The 21,261-nt window shown below is 43.4% G+C and overlaps 2 protein-coding genes across 12 annotated transcripts in view; one reads left to right on the top strand and one right to left on the bottom strand.

Moving 5' to 3' along the window:
- The window catches only part of DNAH17 (dynein axonemal heavy chain 17), a 279,399-nt gene extending 276,108 nt beyond the window's left edge, over window positions 1–3,291 (top strand). For all 8 annotated transcript variants that reach the window (XM_053296349.1, XM_053296348.1, XM_053296346.1 and 5 more), the window contains one exon: window positions 735–3,291. In XM_053296349.1, the coding sequence (XP_053152324.1) occupies window positions 735–982 (248 nt within the window). In that variant the 3' untranslated portion in view covers window positions 983–3,291. The remainder of the gene's footprint in view (window positions 1–734) is intronic.
- A 1-nt stretch (window position 3,292) lies between these two features.
- Window positions 3,293–21,261, bottom strand: part of PGS1 (phosphatidylglycerophosphate synthase 1) — a 63,425-nt gene continuing 45,456 nt past the window's right edge. For all 4 annotated transcript variants that reach the window (XM_053296358.1, XM_053296355.1, XM_053296356.1 and 1 more), the window contains 6 exons: window positions 18,794–18,893; window positions 16,838–17,027; window positions 16,284–16,462; window positions 12,014–12,547; window positions 4,712–4,860; window positions 3,293–3,431 (listed from right to left, as the gene is read on the bottom strand). In XM_053296358.1, the coding sequence (XP_053152333.1) occupies window positions 3,312–3,431; window positions 4,712–4,860; window positions 12,014–12,547; window positions 16,284–16,462; window positions 16,838–17,027; window positions 18,794–18,893 (1,272 nt within the window). In that variant the 3' untranslated portion in view covers window positions 3,293–3,311. The remainder of the gene's footprint in view (window positions 3,432–4,711; window positions 4,861–12,013; window positions 12,548–16,283; window positions 16,463–16,837; window positions 17,028–18,793; window positions 18,894–21,261) is intronic.

The following is a 21,261-nucleotide window of genomic DNA, read 5'->3' as shown; positions in this document are numbered from 1 at the left end:
GCCCTGGTCAGAAACTCAGGGTGATTTCCTCTCCCAAGTATTTCCAAGCTAAATTAATGCTATAGCTCCTTTTTCGTAACACAGTAACTTGACCAGAAAGAAATGACCAGACACAGTTTGGGGAGCTGCCTTTTTAATTTCATATCATTGTTAGCATGTCAGCAGGGGGCAGCACATACCCATTTTATTATCTTTAGCATTGACTGGAATTTTCAAGAACAACTGAAGTAACTGCTTACTTGACCTTCTTGAAATCTTCCTTGTTTCTAAGTGCTGCTAAGGCTGGGAATGTATCATCTAAGAGAAATGGGAGAGGGGGTTAGAGCAGCAATTTGTTGGGGGGGGGGGAGCCCAACCTTTATTGCTCTCAAGCAAATAGTGTATTTGGGCTTACATTTATGTCGCCTACAAGGCTAAATTAAGAAACTTGTGGAAGGAGGAGTATACAGCTTTCTACAGTAGAAAGACACTGAGCATAACCTTGCTGCAGAGTGAAAGCAAGGGCCACAGTTTGACTTCAGCCTGTTAGGGCTCATTCAGAACAAAGCAAAATGTTAAGTGGAGAGAGTGCCAAAGGCACATCCAAGCCAAGGCATCTAGCCTTTAGCCATGCTGCTAGAGACAGGAGGAGGTTGGTAGTGCAAGGCTCCCTTCCCCTTAGCACTTGCTGCAAACAAAGCACCCTCTAGGATGAAGCAACTGACCACAGTCTTGAGAGCTCTCTTCTGCTGCAGGGGCGCGCTGGGATGTTCAGACGGGGGTCATCAGCGATGCACGCCTGAAGGAGCTGACACCCACCATGCCAGTCATCTTCATCAAAGCCATCCCAGTGGACCGCATGGATACCAAGAACATGTACGAGTGCCCTGTGTACAAGACACGCATGCGAGGCCCCACCTATGTCTGGACCTTCAACCTGAAGACAAAAGAGAAGCCAGCTAAGTGGATTCTGGCTGGAGTTGCTTTGCTCTTACAAGTTTAATGCCCCAGTTGGGAGCAAAGCTCTAGCCATTCTCATCATGTCGTCCCCCTGTCCAGAAATTATTTTTCAAATTGCCAATAAATAGCAAATTGGAAGAAAGGGTGATGCAATAAGTTGCTGCTCAGGTGGGTAGAAGCAGTATTGTTACCACAATTTATTTCAGGCTGCTGCCAGGGACAGGAGACTCCCCCAGTCAGCCCTGGCTCTGTATCAACCCATAACAATGTCCATTTCTTTGCAAGGGCCACCTGAAAATCCTTCCCCACTTCAGATGCATAGCTTAGTGCTCAGCTAGTTTGTTTACTGTTACAGGATCATTCCGCACTGATCCTAGAGTATTGCACCTCAGTCTAGCATTCGTGAAGTCTCTGCCACAACAGAAGAGACTACATGGTCATTATGCATGTGCATGACACAAGAGACTTCTCTTCTGGTTTCCAGCCTCGGGACTCACGGGGGAGATATTAAGAGCACTTCACAGCCACCCACGCACCAGCTATTTAACACAAGCATTAGGAACAACTTTCTAGTCCTCATTTTAATGGAAACAAGTATAAAATACTGAACAAGTGTCCCAAGGGCCAGAAACAAAAGAATCCAGTGGTCACAAGGTCCTCATTCCCCTCATGGCTTCTAGCTTCTGCTCCTAATTTCCCACATATTACTTGGCTACCTCTCTAGTGCCTTTATATTTGCTGAATTACTCCAAGTTTAGTGATAAAATCACATTGCACTAACATGAAGTATTACAAAGTAACACTGATTCGAATATGCATGACACAGTGTTGTACTCCCAAACTCTGTCTCCAGTGACTACCATTATTGTACTTGAGAACAAGACCAAACAGCTAGTTCATTCCTGGGAATACAACCAAGGGCATGAGAACAGCTTTATGAACAAAGCTGTGTGTGTGCACCATAGTTCTATGGGAATGCAGGAACAGCATAGAATGTCCTCTCCATCCCTCGCAAAATTGAATAAATTGACATAAATGATACAAGTTGCAGAATTCATCTTTTCTTGACACCGAATTTTAAATTATTTAGCCTCCAATGTACATAACTCTGCTTATGATATAACCTGGTTACTAAAGAGAAAAGGAATAGCAAGGCTGTGGAAGGCAAGAGCACTCTCGCCCTTAAGCAAACTGTGCAAAGATGACTCCTTTCATGACAAGTGACTACTCAGGGTATTCTTAGGGCCTGATCAATTTGCAGCCATATGAAACTTAACAGTAACAGGAAACCCACTCATCCATGGTGTGTGGGGGGCGGAGAAAGAAGAGTAACTGATAGTTTCAGTTACTGATCGTTTTCAGTCTCTCACGTGAGTGGCAGCCCCTAGGTCATCACTACAGAGGAAGCCTTTTTAAGAAGAAGTGCAAGCTAGGCAAGGTTCTCACTTTTCAGCTCTGCATCTCTAAATACTAGCTAGCTCCTTGCAACCAAAAAGGAGACTGTAACTCCTTGGAGGGAGAGCTTGGGAGTGCCTTTCCCTACTAGCACTGGGGAGCATGGACACAGTTATTCAGAAGCTAATGTCATGTCTGTGCCAGGGAAGAATTTGCAGAAGTCTCTTTCACCCTTAATGGTGAAACCATGTTTGGTTTGCATTTTGCTCCAATAGAAATTCAAAGCCACTATGAGACTCCTGCTTTCTAGAAATCAAGCAAAAATTAGAAGTCTTACACTAACAATTTCAATGAAATTAAATGCCTTTGATAGGTTCTTGTTCCCAGATATAAAGCTCATTCATTTCCCTAGTTAATTATATCTTCCATTTGTCCCCTTACTGCATTCCCCAATATGGCCATTTCTTCAGAAACTTGAGTACAAAACATGGTATTTACATGCATCTTGAACTAGTTATGAATGGTAATGTGCATTAAGTTGCCCTTTCTCAGAAAAATGCACAGAAGTGGGTGATTTATCTTTTCCTGATATAAAGTACCTGTATTATATACCTTCTGTACAGGACGTATAGGAAGTGGTTGAAAGTCCCTAGAAGAAACTCAAGGCTAATTTCACCCAAGTCCCTAAGGAAGCCCTGTTATTTCATAAGTGTTCACCTTTTCCCAAAAGAACCCTGACTAAGGACAGGAAGGAATCCAATCTCACAGCAATTAGGAATGACAATCATTGTATAATTAGCTGTTATTGGCCCTTCAGCACTGGGCTTTGTTACACAAGAAAAGCATTGCTTTATGGGAAGACAATTAGGTAAACCAACTCATGATTATATCCTGTTTATTTAATTCCTTGCCAAGTGAAGGACCACATTAAAAAACAATATGCACATCTCACCCAAAGGACCAGCCTCTCTTTTTTTTCAGAAAAAGTTCTTAATCAGAGGTGTCACCATCTTCACCCACAGCTTGACATAGCGACTGGGCTGCTGAAAGGTTGAGGCAGACACTGAACCAGAACGCAGATAAAGCTGCTCCTGCTCCTAAAGAGAAAGGGAAGAACCACTACATAAATTTGAACTCAAGAATAATCTACTCTTAGTTAAGGCCCCCCACCCCGACTACCTCAACCGGTCTGAATCAAAGTGCAAGGTCTGATCAGGACCTAGGTGCTCCATCTCATGCCATATCCCCCTGAAGAGTGAACACAGGTCAGCCTGCCAAAACCTTCCCAAACTTGGTATATCAACTGCCACCTGAGTGAGTGAGTGAGTGACTGTCTGTCTCTCTCTCTCTCTCTCTCTCACACACACACACACACACCCCAACCCACATATGTATACAAACACAACAAGGAAGAAAGCATTTCAAGATCTGGCCCTGCAGTAAGCTCTTTTTCCCGTAACACAGCCAAACTCAGAGCTATATTTGTACAAAAAGGAAGCCCGAAGTTAATCTCCAGAGACTGGACTGCTCAGTTCTCTTTAGAAAGAGCTCTTAGGCTGCATGTTTAAAATGAATGTGCCATCCAGGTTTCGGTGCAGTTCCCAGAAACGCCAAGCTGCTTCAAAGTACAAACAATGCAGCCAGAGGGGAAAGTGACCTCTCCCACTTCAGCAACATTCTGCACACACCCCAGTTTCCTATGTTCCTATGTTGGGGAGGCGCCCCTCCCATAACCTGAGCACTGAAAAAGACAGAGAGCAGGGGAGGCTGCTGCTAAACTTTGCCCTTCCTACACCTGCATCACTTGTAAGCTTTGAAAGGGTTGGTACTGAAAGGGGGCTAAACCCCAGCAGGGCTGTCGGGGAAGGTAGCATGTGGTGCCCCACCTCAGGTGCTGCAACACCTTAGGCCACCCCTGTGATTTTATTCAACTTAAGATCAGAAATAGGTACACCTAAATTAACACATGCAAGAGAAAAAGGAATACTGGCATTTGTTCTTGGAAGGGAAGTCTACAGCCTTCCCCCAAAATCTATGGGTGAGAGGGTCCAACAGGAAGCCAGGAATTTTACATCTTGTTATAAAATGTATGAGGCACATGGGTGATCTAAACACTGGTAGCTAACAGATACAGTTATAGAGATTCCCCTTCAGAAGGCAATGGTTCACCACACTCTGCATGTGTCATTCTTCCAGTGGGGACAACCACCAAGCCAGGGAAAGGAAGCGTATCAATACATCTGAGCAAGAGAAACTTTACATTTAGCCGTGCTCCATTTCTCCTTACCAGTTTTAGAGCAACTGAAACCCCTGCCCATTGCCTCAACCCCATTATGAAACTGGGCATCCATGAAACCGCTGCCCATTAGCCACACACCTGACGGAACTGCTGCTGCAGAGCTTTGTTTTCTGTCACAATTGCAACCTGTGCTTCCAGGTCTCGATGAACTGACCTGTATCCAAAATTAGGAGAGCCAATCAGAGTTAAGCAGGGTAGACTGCTTCCTGCCAGGTACAGCCAGAGGCCTGCAGGGAAACACGGGGAGAAAGGAAACATGGCAGACAAAGGAAGTGACAATGGTAGCCGCAACAAGCTCCAAACAATAGTTTGTTCTTGAAAGGAAAGACACCACGCACACTCAACTTGACTGGATTTACTGTAAACGGGTCAGGTCAGTAAGCAAGGAGCCAGGAAATATGGATACTTCCTTACAATGTCATGCAGCTCAGTCAATGGCACAGGTCAAACATAACTCAAAGGAAGACCTGGCGGTACTGAGCGGGAGTCTGACCTCTCTCCGGCTGCGCAATACAATCTCTGCACTACGGGGTGATGCAGGCCATGTAGTCTCAGTTCCGCTACGCTGCCCATTAACACACTCCATATATAGCTGCCCTGAGGGCACAGGCCCCACTGAACACATTTAACAGTAAATTAGCAAAGCTGAATTTGCAAGAGTGCCCAGACTCTGAGCAACTCTCTTGAGATCAGTAATATACAATGTAGGTCACACTCTAGTTATTTACCCCCCACATTCCTGGTTTGTTTCTGCAATACTCAAATTAAATGTTACTTTTAGCCAAGTTGCTACTTGTATGCTTCTAAGGAGGCAGGGGTGCAGGGGAGAGGTCAGAACCCATAGCTGCAGGCCAATGTAAAGGAGGAGCAAACAATTCTCACACACAGCCCTCAACTTATTAGAACATCTGCTCATTTAGAGTAAGACTAAACAACCCTAATACTGCTAGCATTCTGGAGGCAACAGCACCTGCCTTCCGCCTCACCCTCTCATTTGGATCAGAGGGCCACCCCAGTGGAAATATAGCATCCGTTTTGCATGTTCATTTCTTCAAGGGAAGTGAAGGTGGTGATGCAAAACCAGGCCTTTTCTAGAGTTGCCCTGGGACTCTGGAGCATGCTTCCTAATGAAATCAGTTTCCCCTTCTCTGAATGCTTTTAAGAAGGAACTAAAAACATACCTTAGCCAGGCTTTTAGTCTATAGTTTTAAAGTTTTTATTTGTAGTATTACATTGTTTTAATTGTGTCAATGTTTTAATGGTTTTTAGATTGTGAACCACCCAGGGACCTTTTTATATGGGGCAGTATAGAAATGTAATAAATAAATAAGTGGGAGTGTGGCACGTGTGGAGCACTCCACACTGGAAAAGAAACTCGCTAGCCCCAATGAAACTCATAGAATGGTGCATTGACTGCAACAGCTATTTCAATACGATAAACAATCATTGGCGGTGTCTGAAAGAAACCTAGGTGTACATTTCAAACTGTCACTGCACCAAGTATATAAAGCAAGAGCTTGTTCCTTTTCTTTTTGTCTTGAACATGTTCATTAGCTTGTAGTCCCATCCCCCCCATAATGTTCCGGGCACGCACACACAAAGTGATGCACAACTGCCCTCCAGTATGCAGAAACCCAATTATGAGTTTGTAGGATGATCAAATGTATAGCACCACCTTTAGCCATCTTGACAAAGAATTCTCTATCCCGCCACCTCACCCCACAACATTGGGTTTGCCTCCAACAAGGAAAGCCCATTCACTGTGATGGACTGTATTAGAATTAGAGTGCTCGCTCAGTTTCAAGGGTCACAATCAGAAATGCATCATGGAAAATAGGAGCTGTAAGCTGATGAATATGTGCAAGACATAAAATCCATGCACAAGCTGATGCTTAGCATGTTCATGCTAAGCATTAGCATGAACATGCCACATTTCTATACCACTTGTACAGCTGCAGGGGAAAAACTGAACAAAGTAATAAATTTGATACACCACTGACATCTCAGTTGACACAGCTAAGAAATGTTTGTCCAAGTTATATGCTGCCAAAGAAAAATGAACTGCCCATTGTGTCTAGTGCATTTTTACATTATATTTACAAAAATATCAATAACCCTGAAGATTTCAAAAAGCCAGAAGAGTCTGGTTTGTACAGAATGCTTGAAGCTTTAAACTGTCACCTGACACTGCCCACTCCTCGCCCAATGGGTATTCAGTGCAGAATAGAACTGCCTGGGGGAAAGCACTCACCAGTTCTCCAATGGTGAGGGGTGGTCCCTGATATCTACCATCCAGTGGAAAATGCAAATACATCAGCGCATGTCAGAGGGGTGCATGCCTGGCCTCTTCAGAGCAGGAGTTCTTTGAAGGAAATGGCTTCCTATGCTTAGCAAGGCAACCATCCACTACAGAGAAGCCTTTGTCCCCAGCAACAGCTACCTTATAACACCACAGCAGAGAAGCAATGGTGCAGAAACTAGCTTATCCCTAAAACAGAAGTCGATTTACAACTATGAGACCTTCCCAGAGTGAACTGTAACCAAGGATGGCCAATTCCTGGCCTATTCCCGGAATGTCAGTCTCTGCCCTAGCAGTTACCGCCGTACTACTTTGATCTATCGGCCAGGTAAAGAAAGAGGCATGCCTGGTACTGCATTTCATAGCATTGTCTCCCATCTTTCTTCCATCCCCATCTCCACAAAAGAGCAGGAAGGGGCATGCCAAAACTTCTCATGCCGGACGAGGTCCTACAATACTCACCAAGAATCCTCAACCTCCCTAACTTACTAGACCTTATTCATTTAGTAGTTAATCAGTAGGATAAAGACTAAAAGTGAGTTCAGATTCCAGTAAGGAGCTAGGAATTGCTACAAAAATGCCCAACAGGCAAGTTCATTAAATACAGACTTAGGAGCAAAGTTCTTGTGCAAGTAGTCACTGAGAGCAGCTAGAATAAAAAATTCACCCCTGCCAAATGTGCCCCTCCCGGCTCTCCAGCCAAGTCCAGCAGTTCTCACTGCCAGGGCATCTAGTTCTTACCACTAATGTGTGCTTAACTAAAGTTTACTAAGGGCCAAACTGCACGTGAAATATAGCTCCAAGTTTACCTTTCTTTAGTTGATCCAGCAACTGGACTGGGGACCATGGTAGGTGGGGGGGGGGGGCATGCTGCAATCCTATTCACCATGGTCTTAATCCATGGCACACCTCGATCCAACTGCTAATTACCCCAGGAAACAAGTTGCCATTGGTATTTTTTAGACTGTGATCTAAATATATAAGTAGTAGTAATCGCAGCAGCAGCAGCTTTTCGCCACAGAAAATAGCAACTGGATCTCCCACCTACCCACCCCACCATCAGGAATGTGGCACAAATAAGGTTGAAAGACCTTCATTCCACCATGGTCCCAATCAGCCACGACTGACTAAAGAAAAACTAAGCCCCGTCAGGCTATTAACTCTTCAAACATCACATGCAGTTTGATCCCAGTGTACCTGAAGAGCATTTCCCTATTACATTTTCTGGTAATATTCAGTGCATAAGAAAAAGTTGCCTTGAGTGATGGCCTTTGTTTCCCAATCTATTGTGTCCATGTTTGGACTTGTACAGTGCTGCTTGTTCTGCATCCCTCTGAGAGCAAACAAGCCCTTTATTTGTAATCATAACTTCATACAAATGACTGCTTTTGCTTTTTTCATAAAAGGAATCATTTATAGTCCCCTTGGTAAAGGGGCTTGTATTCCAACCCACAAGTTATTCTTGCTGTGCTTAACATTTCATCACATTTCCCCCTGTATGTTCATTTTTTAAGAAGGAAGCAGCCAGTGTTGCTCAAGCTGATGCCTACATGGACACTTTACAATCTCACCATACAGGCAGCACTGTGGGAGACAAATGCCTGCAGGTACATCGGGATCTGATTGAGCAGATGACCATACCATGTTTTTCCTTCCACCACACCACAGGAAAGGGGAGAGGAGGTCACAGGCTATTGCGGCCTGGGATCTGTGACTATCCAAGGTTGAATTTACACACCATGATTCACCTTTCCAGTAGAAGTCTCAAGAATTGCCCAAGACTCATTCAGTTGAAATTAAGTAGCTTTATCTGGGCCCCAAGGGATATCTGCCTTACACTCAGCTGCAATAGCTGATAGCAAAACTCCTTTCTTCTTCCAGGAACATACTTGATTAACTTCGCCACCAAGCCACTTCACACCTGCTCATAACTCTGACTCCATTCCTATCCCCTCAGACACTTGGTTCCTTGACAGGCATCCTCAGGTGCCCCCTTTATCCACAAGGCAGAGAAAGAAATGCTGCTGAACTAGCAAAACAAGCTTTGTTTGGAACACTTGTGAATCTCACACAGCATCAATGACTGGGAATGCCAGGAAGCTTCTTGGGCTAGCAGGTACTGGAAGAGAGCTGCTGCTGCTGCCTAAGCAAGACCCCAGGTCACTGCCAGCACTAGCATTGGGGGGGGGGGTGTCGTCTTCTATCTCAGTGTCCAGCACCAGTAAATACCTGGAGTGAAGACGGCAAACAGCCAAGAATTTGCTAACTCTCAGCACCCTGACTTTCAGCAGCACTTCTCTCTTTGCAAAGGACTTCACAACAACTGGCATGGATTCTCATTTTGAACGGTTCAGGCAGAGCCCATAGTGCACTCCAACACTACTCTGGATCAGTAAGGCTGGTTCTCAATCAAAGGCTGTGCTTGTGCCGTATCTCCAATCTTGGGCTGGCAGCTGAACCAGCCTGAGTTGGCATCAAGACTGGGAAGCCATGTATTTTTGCCTCTGCTGCAGCCAGGCCTTGCAGCAGATTCTGCTGCTACTACAAGGTAAGAGATGCCAATCTGGCACCCTGTGTCTATTCCCAACTGAAAGGGGAGTTCTTGGAATGAGAGCAATCATAAGTGGTGCTCTTTGTGATCTGTCTGTGCTCCTTGTGATTTCTCATGGCTGTGGTGGAGCACTAGAAAAGGCTTAGTCAGCAGCACTCCCCCTCCCTACAGACCTCTTCCCAGCAGCTCTGCAGGAAGGAGGTAGGGAAGATAGCAGCATTCCCATAATCATTAACAGCATGAGCCCCAGACAAACAAAAGCAGAGATCTCTGGAGAAGTGCAGCCTATTAGGATGTGACCTTTGGGACACGCTCAAGGGAACAGAGGCCTGCTTGATTTGCTCTAATCCAATTTATACTGCAAGTGACAGACCAGCTCCCCAGTGGAATGGAAAGCTGACTATAGGAACTACACAACAGCCTCCAGAACAGAATTTGCTCACTGTCGCCCTGGAAGTCTCAATAAAGGGATAGTGGTTAATCACGCTAACTTGCAAGGCTTTAAAGGTAAAGTGTGCAGTCAAGTCAATTTCAACTCCTGGCGACCACAGAGCCTTGTGGTTGTCTTTGATGGAATACAGGAGGGGTTTACCATTGTCTCCTCCTGCGCAGTATGAGATTGTGCCTTTCAGCATCTTCCTATATCACTGCTGCCTGATATAGGTGTTTCTCAGAGTCTGGGAAACATACCAGCGGGGATTCGAACTGGCAACCTTCTGCTTGTTAGTCCAGCATTTCCCCACTGCGCCACTTATGATTACCTTAGTCTCTGCATAAGAAACTAGAACCACAGGGAGATGAGGAACAGAGGCAGCAACAAGAAGCCTAAGGTGAAAAAGCAGGAGGCCACAGACACAGACACATATTCTTGACAAGCGGGCTTAGTCTCAGTTGCCACCAATCACACCTCCACAGAAGAGAACTAATTCTCACAATATCAAGGAGTTTGTCCATGTTAAAGTAGGACTTTGGGGGCTGGTGGCATCAAATTAGAGGGATGGGTGTCAGCACTTTAGTATAGACTAAATAACTTATTCCATTTTATATTCTTCCAGCAGTTTGCACAATAAGTAATCCCATTATTTCCACATAAATTGCAAATATCGAGCACTTGTGACTCACTTCTCTCCACCCCATCCATGCTCTCTCTTTGGGAATGGCACAGAGAGTCTTCTGGCTTGCCCCGTACCACAAGATCCAGCAGCAAGAGCGGGGGACCTTCTTGTCCCTAGCCTACTCAATATCAGCAACCCTCCTCACTCTCACCCCCCAGAGCAAAGGGGCAGACTGGACCACTCTAGCAGGGGGAGGCTTCTTCCTCTCCCCTGGGTGATCAAGTCTTCACCTTTCCTCTCCATTCTTCCTAAAGCAGCTTGGAAGGAAAGGAAATGTTGGCAACTTTGTGGGGAGGCCATCAGCTGTCAACCCCTAAGTTATACTACTAGAAGCTTTTCAGTGTCCTGTTTTCCCAACTGTCCCAAATCTAGTGTTAGCTTGCCATTGTTTCCTCCCTTGTCTATGATAGAAATAAAGTTGCAGCTTTAGTCTTGCTCATAGTCGGGTGCCAGGTAGTTTTTCAGCCTTTGATATGAAGCTTACTGACAGATTTTATATGGCTAGATTACAGGTCTAGACAATTGATCCAATGTTTCCAGACAAGCCAATTAGCCACAATATGCTAGAAGAGTTTGCTGCCACTAAAATATATTGCTTTGCTGGTCTAAGATTGGAAATAAAATCTGAGCTGATTACCAATAGTATCAGGAAGAGACAGTTACTCAAATGTACTCTTCAGATCACAGCTGCCCCCTGCCTCTACAGATCAGCTCTCACAGTCCAGGGCCCCCCACCAATCTCTGCCATAACAGGGCATCTTCCATACTGAAGAGTGTGCCTCCTTTGTCATGATCCCTGCCGCCTATTAAGATGATCGGGGAGGTCCGGTTACAGCTTCTGCTGGCTCTTCTGGTGGTGATTTGGGGCCAGGCATCTCTGTGGCTGACCCAGGATTTAGGAATGCACTCCCTATCAAAATAGAAGCTTCTCCATCTCTGGTTGCTTTTTAAAACACTATTAAGACACACCTGTTTTTGCATTTTAATTACAAGTAATTTTAAACTATTTGTTTTTATTCTGTGAAAATGTTTTGTTTTTATATGGTAATTCTGATTATAGACACTACCTAGTGATATACATGTCAGGCAATATATAAATACTGTATGATAAAACAAATCTATCAGATCATGCCCACTGCCTATTCCTAGCCTTTTTGATACTATCAATAAATCATATTTCTCAAGATGAAAGGGCCAGGTGCACAGCAAGTTTTGTGTCTGGGTAAGGGATTTGGCATAAACATTTTACAAGCTGCAGTGTCTTTTACCCCAAGCAGCTGCAGGCAGATATCCTAGAACAGAATTCATTGGCTCAGCCAATCTTCAGGTAAATTACTCAGTCACCTCAATGGATAAACAAACTAAGGTTCATTGGATAGCTTGCTTGCATTCAGTGCCTCCCCCAGCAGTCTCACCTTTAGCATGGAACGTCCATCCACTCCGAGAGTATTCCTGCAGCCGGATTCTCTCTTGCTGACCCAGATAGCACACCTCACTGAAGAACTGCTGCTCAATGTACACATAGGCAGCAGGGATGGCACCTGCCACCCCCTTGGCCCCAAAGAACCCATTCACCTCTGGTGAGGCTAGGAGGATCTGGTATTTTGCCCTGGTGCCTAGAATCAAGTCCATATAGGCTTGTGTGAGATTGAAGTAGCCTGTGGTGAGAAATACACTAGCGCCTCGCTCCGCTTCCATCAGGAGGGTCTCTGTGACAATCTCATCTATCTGAATCCCAAAAGGTTTCATCTGTATTAGAGGATAAATCCATGTGTCTGGCTCAGGAGGCCGGTCACCAACTGTCTTTGGATCTTTGGACAATGGAATTTCTCCTTCCGGCTGATTGCAGTGGAAATTCTGAGTGTGGAACAGTTCTTGACGGGTCCTTGCAGCGTTGATCACTTCCATCACTCTCCTGTTTGCTGCTTCACAATAGGCCATCTTGTCTCCTGAGGATATGAATGCAATTTATTAAGTGACAAGGCTATTCACCATTACCTGTATATAACTGCAGGGAAACTACAGAGAGATGAAAGGAACACCAGTGCAATTTCATCCAGCGACGCTGGCAATTCTGAACACTGGGCCATTGCTTCCATATGAAGTGTGGGTCACAAGGAGGACTGGAGGTGGTCCTTCCAGTTTAAAGAATGTTCCACTCACTTCTCTGAGGAGCTTGTCAACTGCAGAAATGGAACCTCGTCTGCAATATAGGACAATGGTAAGATGGCAATTCAAGAAAACATTCGCAGATTAAAGTTGCCATCTTATGCACACTGATTTGGGAGTAAGTACCATGAAGTCAGTGGACTTATTCTAAGTAAACATGAATTGGATTGTGCTGCAAGTTAATTTGTGTCCAGTGCAAAAGCTCAATTTGAGACGATGCACTAGGTATAGTCTCCAGCTTTACTAGTACACTCTTTTTTTTTTACATGTACTTCTTGACTCTGCCTTACTATGTGTTCCAGTTAGTGCTGGATAACTGATGGCTTTTTCCCCCCAAAGAGAGGGTGGCCATTGCTGCTTTATATGCTCTGGCACAATTCGAGATCTTTTGCACTGCACACAAACTCAGCGTGCGGAACGCCTCCAGAATCCCCACCGGAGGATTGTAGGGAGAGTTCTCACCTGCCCTTTTCAAGCAGCTGTTTTCCTACCTGCCCTGAGGAAGGTTTCTATGAAACAAAACACCAGTTCCCTACTTTGTGACTTTTAATTGGTCCAAATAAAGATGACATGCTACTGTCACAATTATATGGACTAACATAGCCATCTGCATTTTTTTACCCACTAGGTCTAGGCTGAAGTACGCTGTTTAGTACTACAGAACTCTAGAGAATGGGGAAAGGAACAGAGAAAGTGACTTTCAATTCACATCAACAATTATTCTGCATGGCCCATTTTAGGAATAGTAACACAAGCTTTTACTAGCTATCTCACTAGGATGTTAATATTTTATTTATTATTATTATTATTTATTTGATTTGATTTCTATACCACCCTTCCAAAATAGGCTGTTTACATGAAAATACATTAATATGTACTTTTAAATACATTAACATTACATTAATAAGGAGAATTAACTGGCAAAGAGGGCATCCTTCTTCCAGCAAGGACCAGTTCTTATGAATCCCATCTGAGCATGTCATCACTTTTCAACTTGGGAGAACCTAAGTAGTCAAGTAATATCTGAATCAGCCCTAAGCAGTAAATATCTTCTAAAGAAGTCGTAGGAGTTTCTGTAACTCAGTGGTAGGACACCCACTCTGCATGCAGAAGACCCCAGGTTCAATCAGGTTCAACCCCTGGCATCTCCAGGTAGGATTAGGAAAAGCCCTGTCTGAAACTCTGGAGAACTGTTGCCAGTCTGTGAAGACAATCCTAATCTAGATGAACCAGAAGAAGGCCATTTAATAGGTAAGAATGCATGCTCCTCCTCCTTGCACACAATGGGCAGGGCCAAATTCCTAGCAGGAGACATTATATGAAGTTTAAGGACTGTCAGAAAATGAAAGAAATACACACAGACATCTAAATGAAAAATAGGTTTAAACTAGAGCAAGGACTAAAGCAATCATCCACTCACTCAATGCAGGGTAGAGTAGGTTCCTTGTGCACCTGTCATTTAACCAGTAGACTTTACTGTGTTTGAATGACAAAAAGAGGAGCTCTATAGTAAAAACATACGTTATCAATATAAGTAGGAGGGGCAGATATTCGCACACCAGCCAAAGAAAAACTGCCAGCTGAAACCAGCAATGAACACAGGCTTTTGTCAGGGAAGTCTGTCATCCGTATTAGCTTACACACACAAACATAGGAGGACAGTCCTTGTCTTACCTATTCCCATTGGCTGTTGTGAATCTCTCACCTGACCACAGACATTGCAGCAACCCTGTTTCCAGGAAGATAGCTTAGTTGTTGGCAATGCCTGGAAAGTACCTCCCAGGGGAAAGTTGACAGCCCAGAATCTCATGCTTTATATTAAGGGAGCTTAGCTTTCTTCAGGCTGTATCAGAGTATTCCCCTAACAAGTGTGCCATATAAGACACATTCTCACCAAGAGTACAAAATAAATACATGTTTATCCAATACATACACACTCTCACTCTCTCTCATATTTCTATACCACCTGACATGTGGATCCTTGGGCGGTGTACATAAATTAATATATAAACATAGGAGAAAATGATTTAAACAATGATATAAAACAAATTAAAATTATTTAAAAGCCTGAGAAAACAGGTGCGTCTTAAGAGCCTTTTTTTAAAAACAGCCAGAGATGGAGAAACTCTGGTTTTAGCAGGAAGTGCATTCCAGAGCCCTGGGGCAACTACAGGGAAAGCTTTAACAAATACCATATGAAGGATTTCATGGAGGGACATCTTAAAGGGAGTTTGCGTTTTGAAAAATTCTCCCCTTCCACATCTACTTCCTAGTATTCCAGGAATCAGACAACTACAACCTTGCAAAACTATTCACCAGCATGTAATTCATCCAGCAATCAGAATGTTTAGATCTTGTTTTGCAATCCACAGGATACACCCAAACAGGAATAAAGCATTTAGACCTCACAAAGACTTCCCAAATCACAATGCCATCTGCAGATATTTCCCTCACACCATTGTTAATCCCATCACACCAAGTGTCACAGCCCCGACTCCCAATTGCATCTGATACCTCAGTACACACAGTTGCATCTGATACCTCAATACACAATACAATAAAATAACCCTAATTCCCAGAGGCTGGATGAAATTACTTATTTTCTCATCCATGTCCATGTGCCAGGCTTAACAACCTATCAGCAGTGGGTAATAGCGTAATGGTCGAGGACATGCTTTGCAGGAAGAAAGTTCCAGGTTTGATCTGCATCTCCAGTTAAAGGATCTCAGTATTGTCTACTATGACTGGCAGCAGTTCTCCAAGGGTGTCTTTCCTAGCTCTGCTACCAGAGATCCAATTTTTCACTTTTTTAACCAGAGATGGAGAGGACTGAACACGGGATCTTTTTTATGCAAGACATACTAAGGTACAGTCCTTTCCCAACTCTAGAGCTCTACTCTCTACAGAGACTGCATTCCTTTTCCCTTTGTAAAGGCTTGAGAGAATCGTGCTTGCACCTCAGAGCAGCCAGGATCAGAGGTGCAGAAGTGAAACCCTGCCTAGGCTAGGAACAACTGCACTCAAGAGTGTTGAAAGGGCATGAGATACCATCAAATTTTTAGAGCAACATTTCCCAAACAGTGTGCTGCAGAACATTGGCTGGTGCAAATTGCATTTATTATGCAATTATGGGGCAACTTGCCTGCAAAAGTGGGAAGTTTAAATTCCACGTTTTTGAAGGCAACTTGCCATTTTGCAGATCATTCAGGCCATCTCTCCCGGGCCATAAGGAGACCAAGTTGACTCCAAAATGTAGAATTTAAACTTCCCGCCTTTGCAGGCAAGTCACCCCATAATTGCATAACAAATGCAATTTGCCATGTTATTTACCTAACAAATCAATAAAAATTACACAGCAGCTTTGCCACCACAAAAAACAAAAACAAAAGTTGTGTTGTGTGTGTTGGGAGGCAAAGGGGTGTGCATATCTATTCTGGGAGGGCGGTGTGTCTCAACCTTTTCTTCTTCTTTGACGCACGCCAAAGATGGGAAACAATGCACCAGAGGATGCTCTACCTTGGTAAGGATGCACCATCCCATCCATCACTTTGACCGTATCATCTTGCTGCAACTGTAGGGACACATCTCCAACTGCATCTACTAGCTCAGTGAAGAAGTCTGCAATCTCAGGCGAGTCTTGCAGGAACACATAGCGGTCCTGACGATTGGTGAAATAGGAGTCACTCAAATTGGCCCTGAAGAGGAAAGAGTGGGAAAGAATGCCAACAGAAGAAGCAGATATGAACTCCAAGTCAGGAGAACATGTACAACAAGAAGTTTAAAGAAAGTTCATCAGCACCTGTACGCAGAGACTGCCTCTCAACTATCCTCCCAATACTGCTTGGTTAAAATGGCGGGGGGGGGGGGACTCATGGGGAACCAGAAAATGCAAGAGCATCAATGTTTCAGCAAAAGTAATGAGGAAAACAGAAGATGATGAAACACTGTGTCTAGAGCAAGCAGCAAGGTTTAGAGTAAGTTCTGGTTTACAAACTTTCCCATCTACTTTACTAAAGATCACAAAATCTACTCTCAGGAGAGCCAATCTTTCTTTGCAATGAGGGACTCACCCGCTCAAGATCACATTATCATCAAAGAGATAGACCTTGATATGCTGCAGCCCGATGGTCTCATTGAAACGCTCAGGGATTAGGAGCCTGAGAAGACCACGCAGATTAGGAGTGTGGAACAGAGAGACACGGACCTGCTCTGGAAATCTCCTCAAAACTGGAAGGAGCATGGTCCGAGAGTTCTTCCGGCCTGGAAGACAGAAAGATAGTCAACAATATGAACTACCCCAATTTGTCTATCAAAGTTTGTGAGCTGCTTCTTTAAGCCATATTTTACAGCACTTCACTTTTTGGCATCCTACGTTCCTGATGGATTCCATCAGGACTGACATAAATATGTCCTGACTGCTGCAGTAAAAATTCACAGAAGATGCAAATCTGCATTCCAACACTGTCGCCAAACTCACCACCTGGGGCAAGGTGAAACCCAAGGAGGGAAGAGAAAGATCAGAGGTCCCTCCCAAAACCTACTCCTGGCCAAGTTTTATTAGTATTACAGAAGTAAACACGAGGGGCAATTTTCTTGGATTTAACAAACAGAAGAATCTGGTTGCAATGTTTATGGCTCTTCAGATGCATATAGGCTAGGTCTGAAAATCTGCAGGGGGATGAGAAGCTCAGCAAATAATAGTCTCAAAGTATTTCATTCTGGCTACCAGCTGCTGATTGTAGGTAGAAGCTGTATGCATATCAAACACTGAAAATCACCCAGGTAACTTTCACTTAAACCAGGTGAAAAAGCCAAGTTGTACTGAAGTCAATGGACAACTTGCATGTAAGTTTGCATAACTGCCACTATGGTTAAAAGGCTCATCAGCTTTGGAATATTTATCAAACATATATTTGAAAATAATTTTTGCTACACACATGCAGATTGCATCACATATTACATTATTTTCATCCCCTTTGAATACAGGGTGACCTCTGCAAATTTTTTATCTTCATATGAACCTGAGTTGAGATAACTTGTTCTTTCAAATGTGTTTCATTGATGTTGATGAATGTGTCCAAGACCTTGAATCTGGAAACAAGTTTGACAAAGTGTGATAAGCTGGAGGCAAGAGTTGTGGAGCTTTGTGTGCGTGCATGCGTGCATATGACATATATATATTTTACTTACACACACACACACTGCATGTTGACAACCAGCTCACTGAACTGACCCATATACAACTTAAGAAACATACAATGATTACATTTCTCATTTTTGTTAGGAATTCTACAACATTCACAATATTTTGCTCCTATGGGCATCGTCAAATATGGAGAGTACACCTTAATACACAGTTTCTCATACTGAAAACATCATGCATATACATACACGTGTATGCATATTTGGATCAATACCAAATCTGTCAATCAGTCTCTCACATACTTTCTTAGTGTTTCCCTCCTCAGAGAAGATGGATATAGGGGCAAAAAGACCCAGTGTGAAGGAGCAAATTCTAACATTCATTCCAGACTCTCATTAGGATAAAGTTGGCAGAGATGTAGAGTTTGCATTTGAAAGGGATGTTCAAAATACTGTTTATGATGCCTGTGAAAGTAAGCATCACCGGTTATGTCATCTGCAACAATTCTTTGGGAAGATATGTTGTTGAATAGACCCAAGCTGATGGGCTTTTCACTACAGATTCAACTATGCAAGTAAATGAGCTGCCACTGACTTCAGTGAGACTTCCTTGGTCAATAGAGTGTATGAGAGAGTCATCTCCTGGATGTTTTGTAAACTTCCATATGCATACAACTTCCACCTGCAATCTGCAGATGGCAATCAGAAGTGAAATATTCTTCCACCAAGGTGCTGCTTTTTGTGATTACTGATGTAAAACAAAGGTCCAAGTCCTCTTAATTTTCAGGGTTTGTAAACATAGCTCTGGTAAGCAGAGATGTCCAACCTGTCTAGTCGGCTCAGTACAAGAAATGAGGTTGTGACTAAATACTACACATGCTTACCCCGAGATCCCCTTGTGAAGTCTAGCAGAATGGACACTCTAAGGCTGGAAGGTCCACTTTCCTGTAAGGACCTCTCCAAAGCAGCTTCAAGGCAATCCACCTGAAGGAAGAAAACAGACATAAAAGGCAGCCTTCCTCTAGAGTCTGCCATAAGTTTGTGAGATATGCATAATATAGACAAAGCACCGGGGGTTGGTTGGTTTTTCTGTTTTTGTTTTTTAGAGAATACCAACACTCTGAACACACAATCTGTTTCTAAGTCTTCATACGGCTGAACATAGGAAGCCAGGGTTTCAGAGGGGTTTTCCCCATAGAGATCCTGAGGATTGATCTTGGGCCTTTCTGTGTACAAAGTAGGTGCTCTTTCACTGAGCTACAACCCTGCATACTCCAAGTCAGTACAGATGTCATTGCCAGACATTAAAAAAAAGAAGACGACGACGAGAAGAGAGAATTAATGGTTCTTGTGTACTCTAGGATGTGGTTGTATTTTAACAATGTGCAAATTTTCCCCCTCCTCTTTTCCCTCTCCACCTCAGCATTTATATCTCTTCTTTCTAGCAATTATTCAATAAAAATAAACCCTGCAACACCACAGATATATCAGTAGATTTAATAACAATATTTAAAAGAATAAAAATAATAAAAAGAGTAGAGGAAGTAGCAGGCAGTAGAAGCATAAAACAATCCAAGGATAATCTACAAAACCTTTCTAAAAATATAAGTCTTTGTTGCCAATTTAAAAGTGAACAGTGAAGGTGCCAGGTATACTTCTCTTGGGAGGTTATTCCAGATCTTGGTTGTCACTATTGAAAAGTTGTCATCTCAGATTGACACTAGATAGTCACTTGACCTGACAGCAGGGAACCCCAAAGCAGGGTCTGAGAAGCAGAACAAAGACAGGTTCATATGGCTTTAAAGATCAAAATCAGCATTTTGAATTCAGCCTGGAAATTGACAGCCAGTGAAGCTGGTTTAAGATCGGTCTACTTTGATCTGATCAACTGACTCCTGTCAAAACTCTGCCACATTTTGAAATAATTAAAGCTTCTGCACAATATTCAAATGGAGGGCCAGGAAGAATACACTATACTAGTCTAATTTCCATGTGACTAGAGTATGATTGATTAATTGATTAATCTGTCTCCAGTTGCCCCCAACTCGGCTGGTGGCCACACGGGGACGGGCTTTCTCAATTGTTGCCCTGAGACTGTGGAATGAGCTCCCTACTGAGATATGATCCTCCCTATCTCTGACAATTTTTTAAAAGCATTTGAAAACCCATCTCTTCACCCAAGCTTTTTCAGTTCTTTAAAATTTTAAGTTTTAATTTGTGGGTAATTATTAAATTGTTTTAAGTTTTTGTGTGTGTTTTAACTTGTTTTATCTATTGTTAACCTCCCAAAGACAAAGTTTGGGGCGGTGTACAAATTTGATTAATAAATAAATAATACCAGTTCTGGTGTCTACAAAATAGGGCACAATTGGCATAGAAGATGAAGCTGGTAGAAAGAACTCCAGATCACTATCATCCACTAGCTGGTCAGAAGCAGAACTATATCTAGGAGTACTCCCAAAAAATCTCTGCTTCAGGAGAAATGCAATCGTGTCAAAAAAAAGTTGCATGCCTATTCTTTATTCCCCAGAACCCCCAACCAACAGTACCTTCCATCTTGTCTAGATTAAACTTCAATTTGTTCACCCTTATTAAATCCAAAAGTGTCAGCAGACATCAGTGCAGGACCTCTACAGCCTCCAAGGGTTGGAATATGGGGAGAGGAGAGCGCATTGGATGTCATCTCCATACTGATGACACCAAGGCCGAAATCTCCAGATGACCTCTTCTACCCATTTCATCTAGAGGTTAAAAAGCATAGGCGACAAGATGGAAGTTTGCAGTACTCCATGTGTCAATGGTCACAGGGCAAAGAAGCTGTCTCCCAGCACTATCTTCTACGGCCAGATCATCTCAAAACTGTACTTTGGGACCAAAAAGATGGTCCCAAAGAATATTGTGATCAATTACACTGAAAGCCACTAAGAGATCCAGGGGAACTGGAGCATTGGTTACTCACCGTGAAGGCTTCTTCTGATTGCTGCCAGTCAAGGCATCATGATGGGTTATCCCCGTCACGTGCTCCTGGGCAGGACTATGCTAAATAGCTAATTAGAAAGCTTTAGAACCCGATGGGGATGACCCTGCCCAGTTCTTACAGGCCCAGTTAGCAAAAGAAGGTATGAAGATATTCAATGACATAACATGGGAACAAGTGTTAAGAAACAACATCATAACTATTTAAAAACAGCCGGCAGAGATTGACATAGACTTCAGTAATTTTTCCCAGGAATAGAGCAAAACCCACACCGAGTGGGCCGAGATGCCTTGACTGCGCAACCAGAAGAAGCCTTCATGGTGAGTAACCAATGCTCCATTCTCGGTTGCTACAATCAAGGCATCACGATGGGAC

Source organism: Hemicordylus capensis, chromosome 2, assembly GCF_027244095.1.
Source record: "Hemicordylus capensis ecotype Gifberg chromosome 2, rHemCap1.1.pri, whole genome shotgun sequence".
Classification (NCBI taxonomy): Eukaryota; Metazoa; Chordata; class Lepidosauria; order Squamata; family Cordylidae; genus Hemicordylus; species Hemicordylus capensis.
The sequence above is the reverse complement of the archived record's forward strand: the minus strand, read 5'-3'. Positions and strand labels throughout refer to the sequence as shown.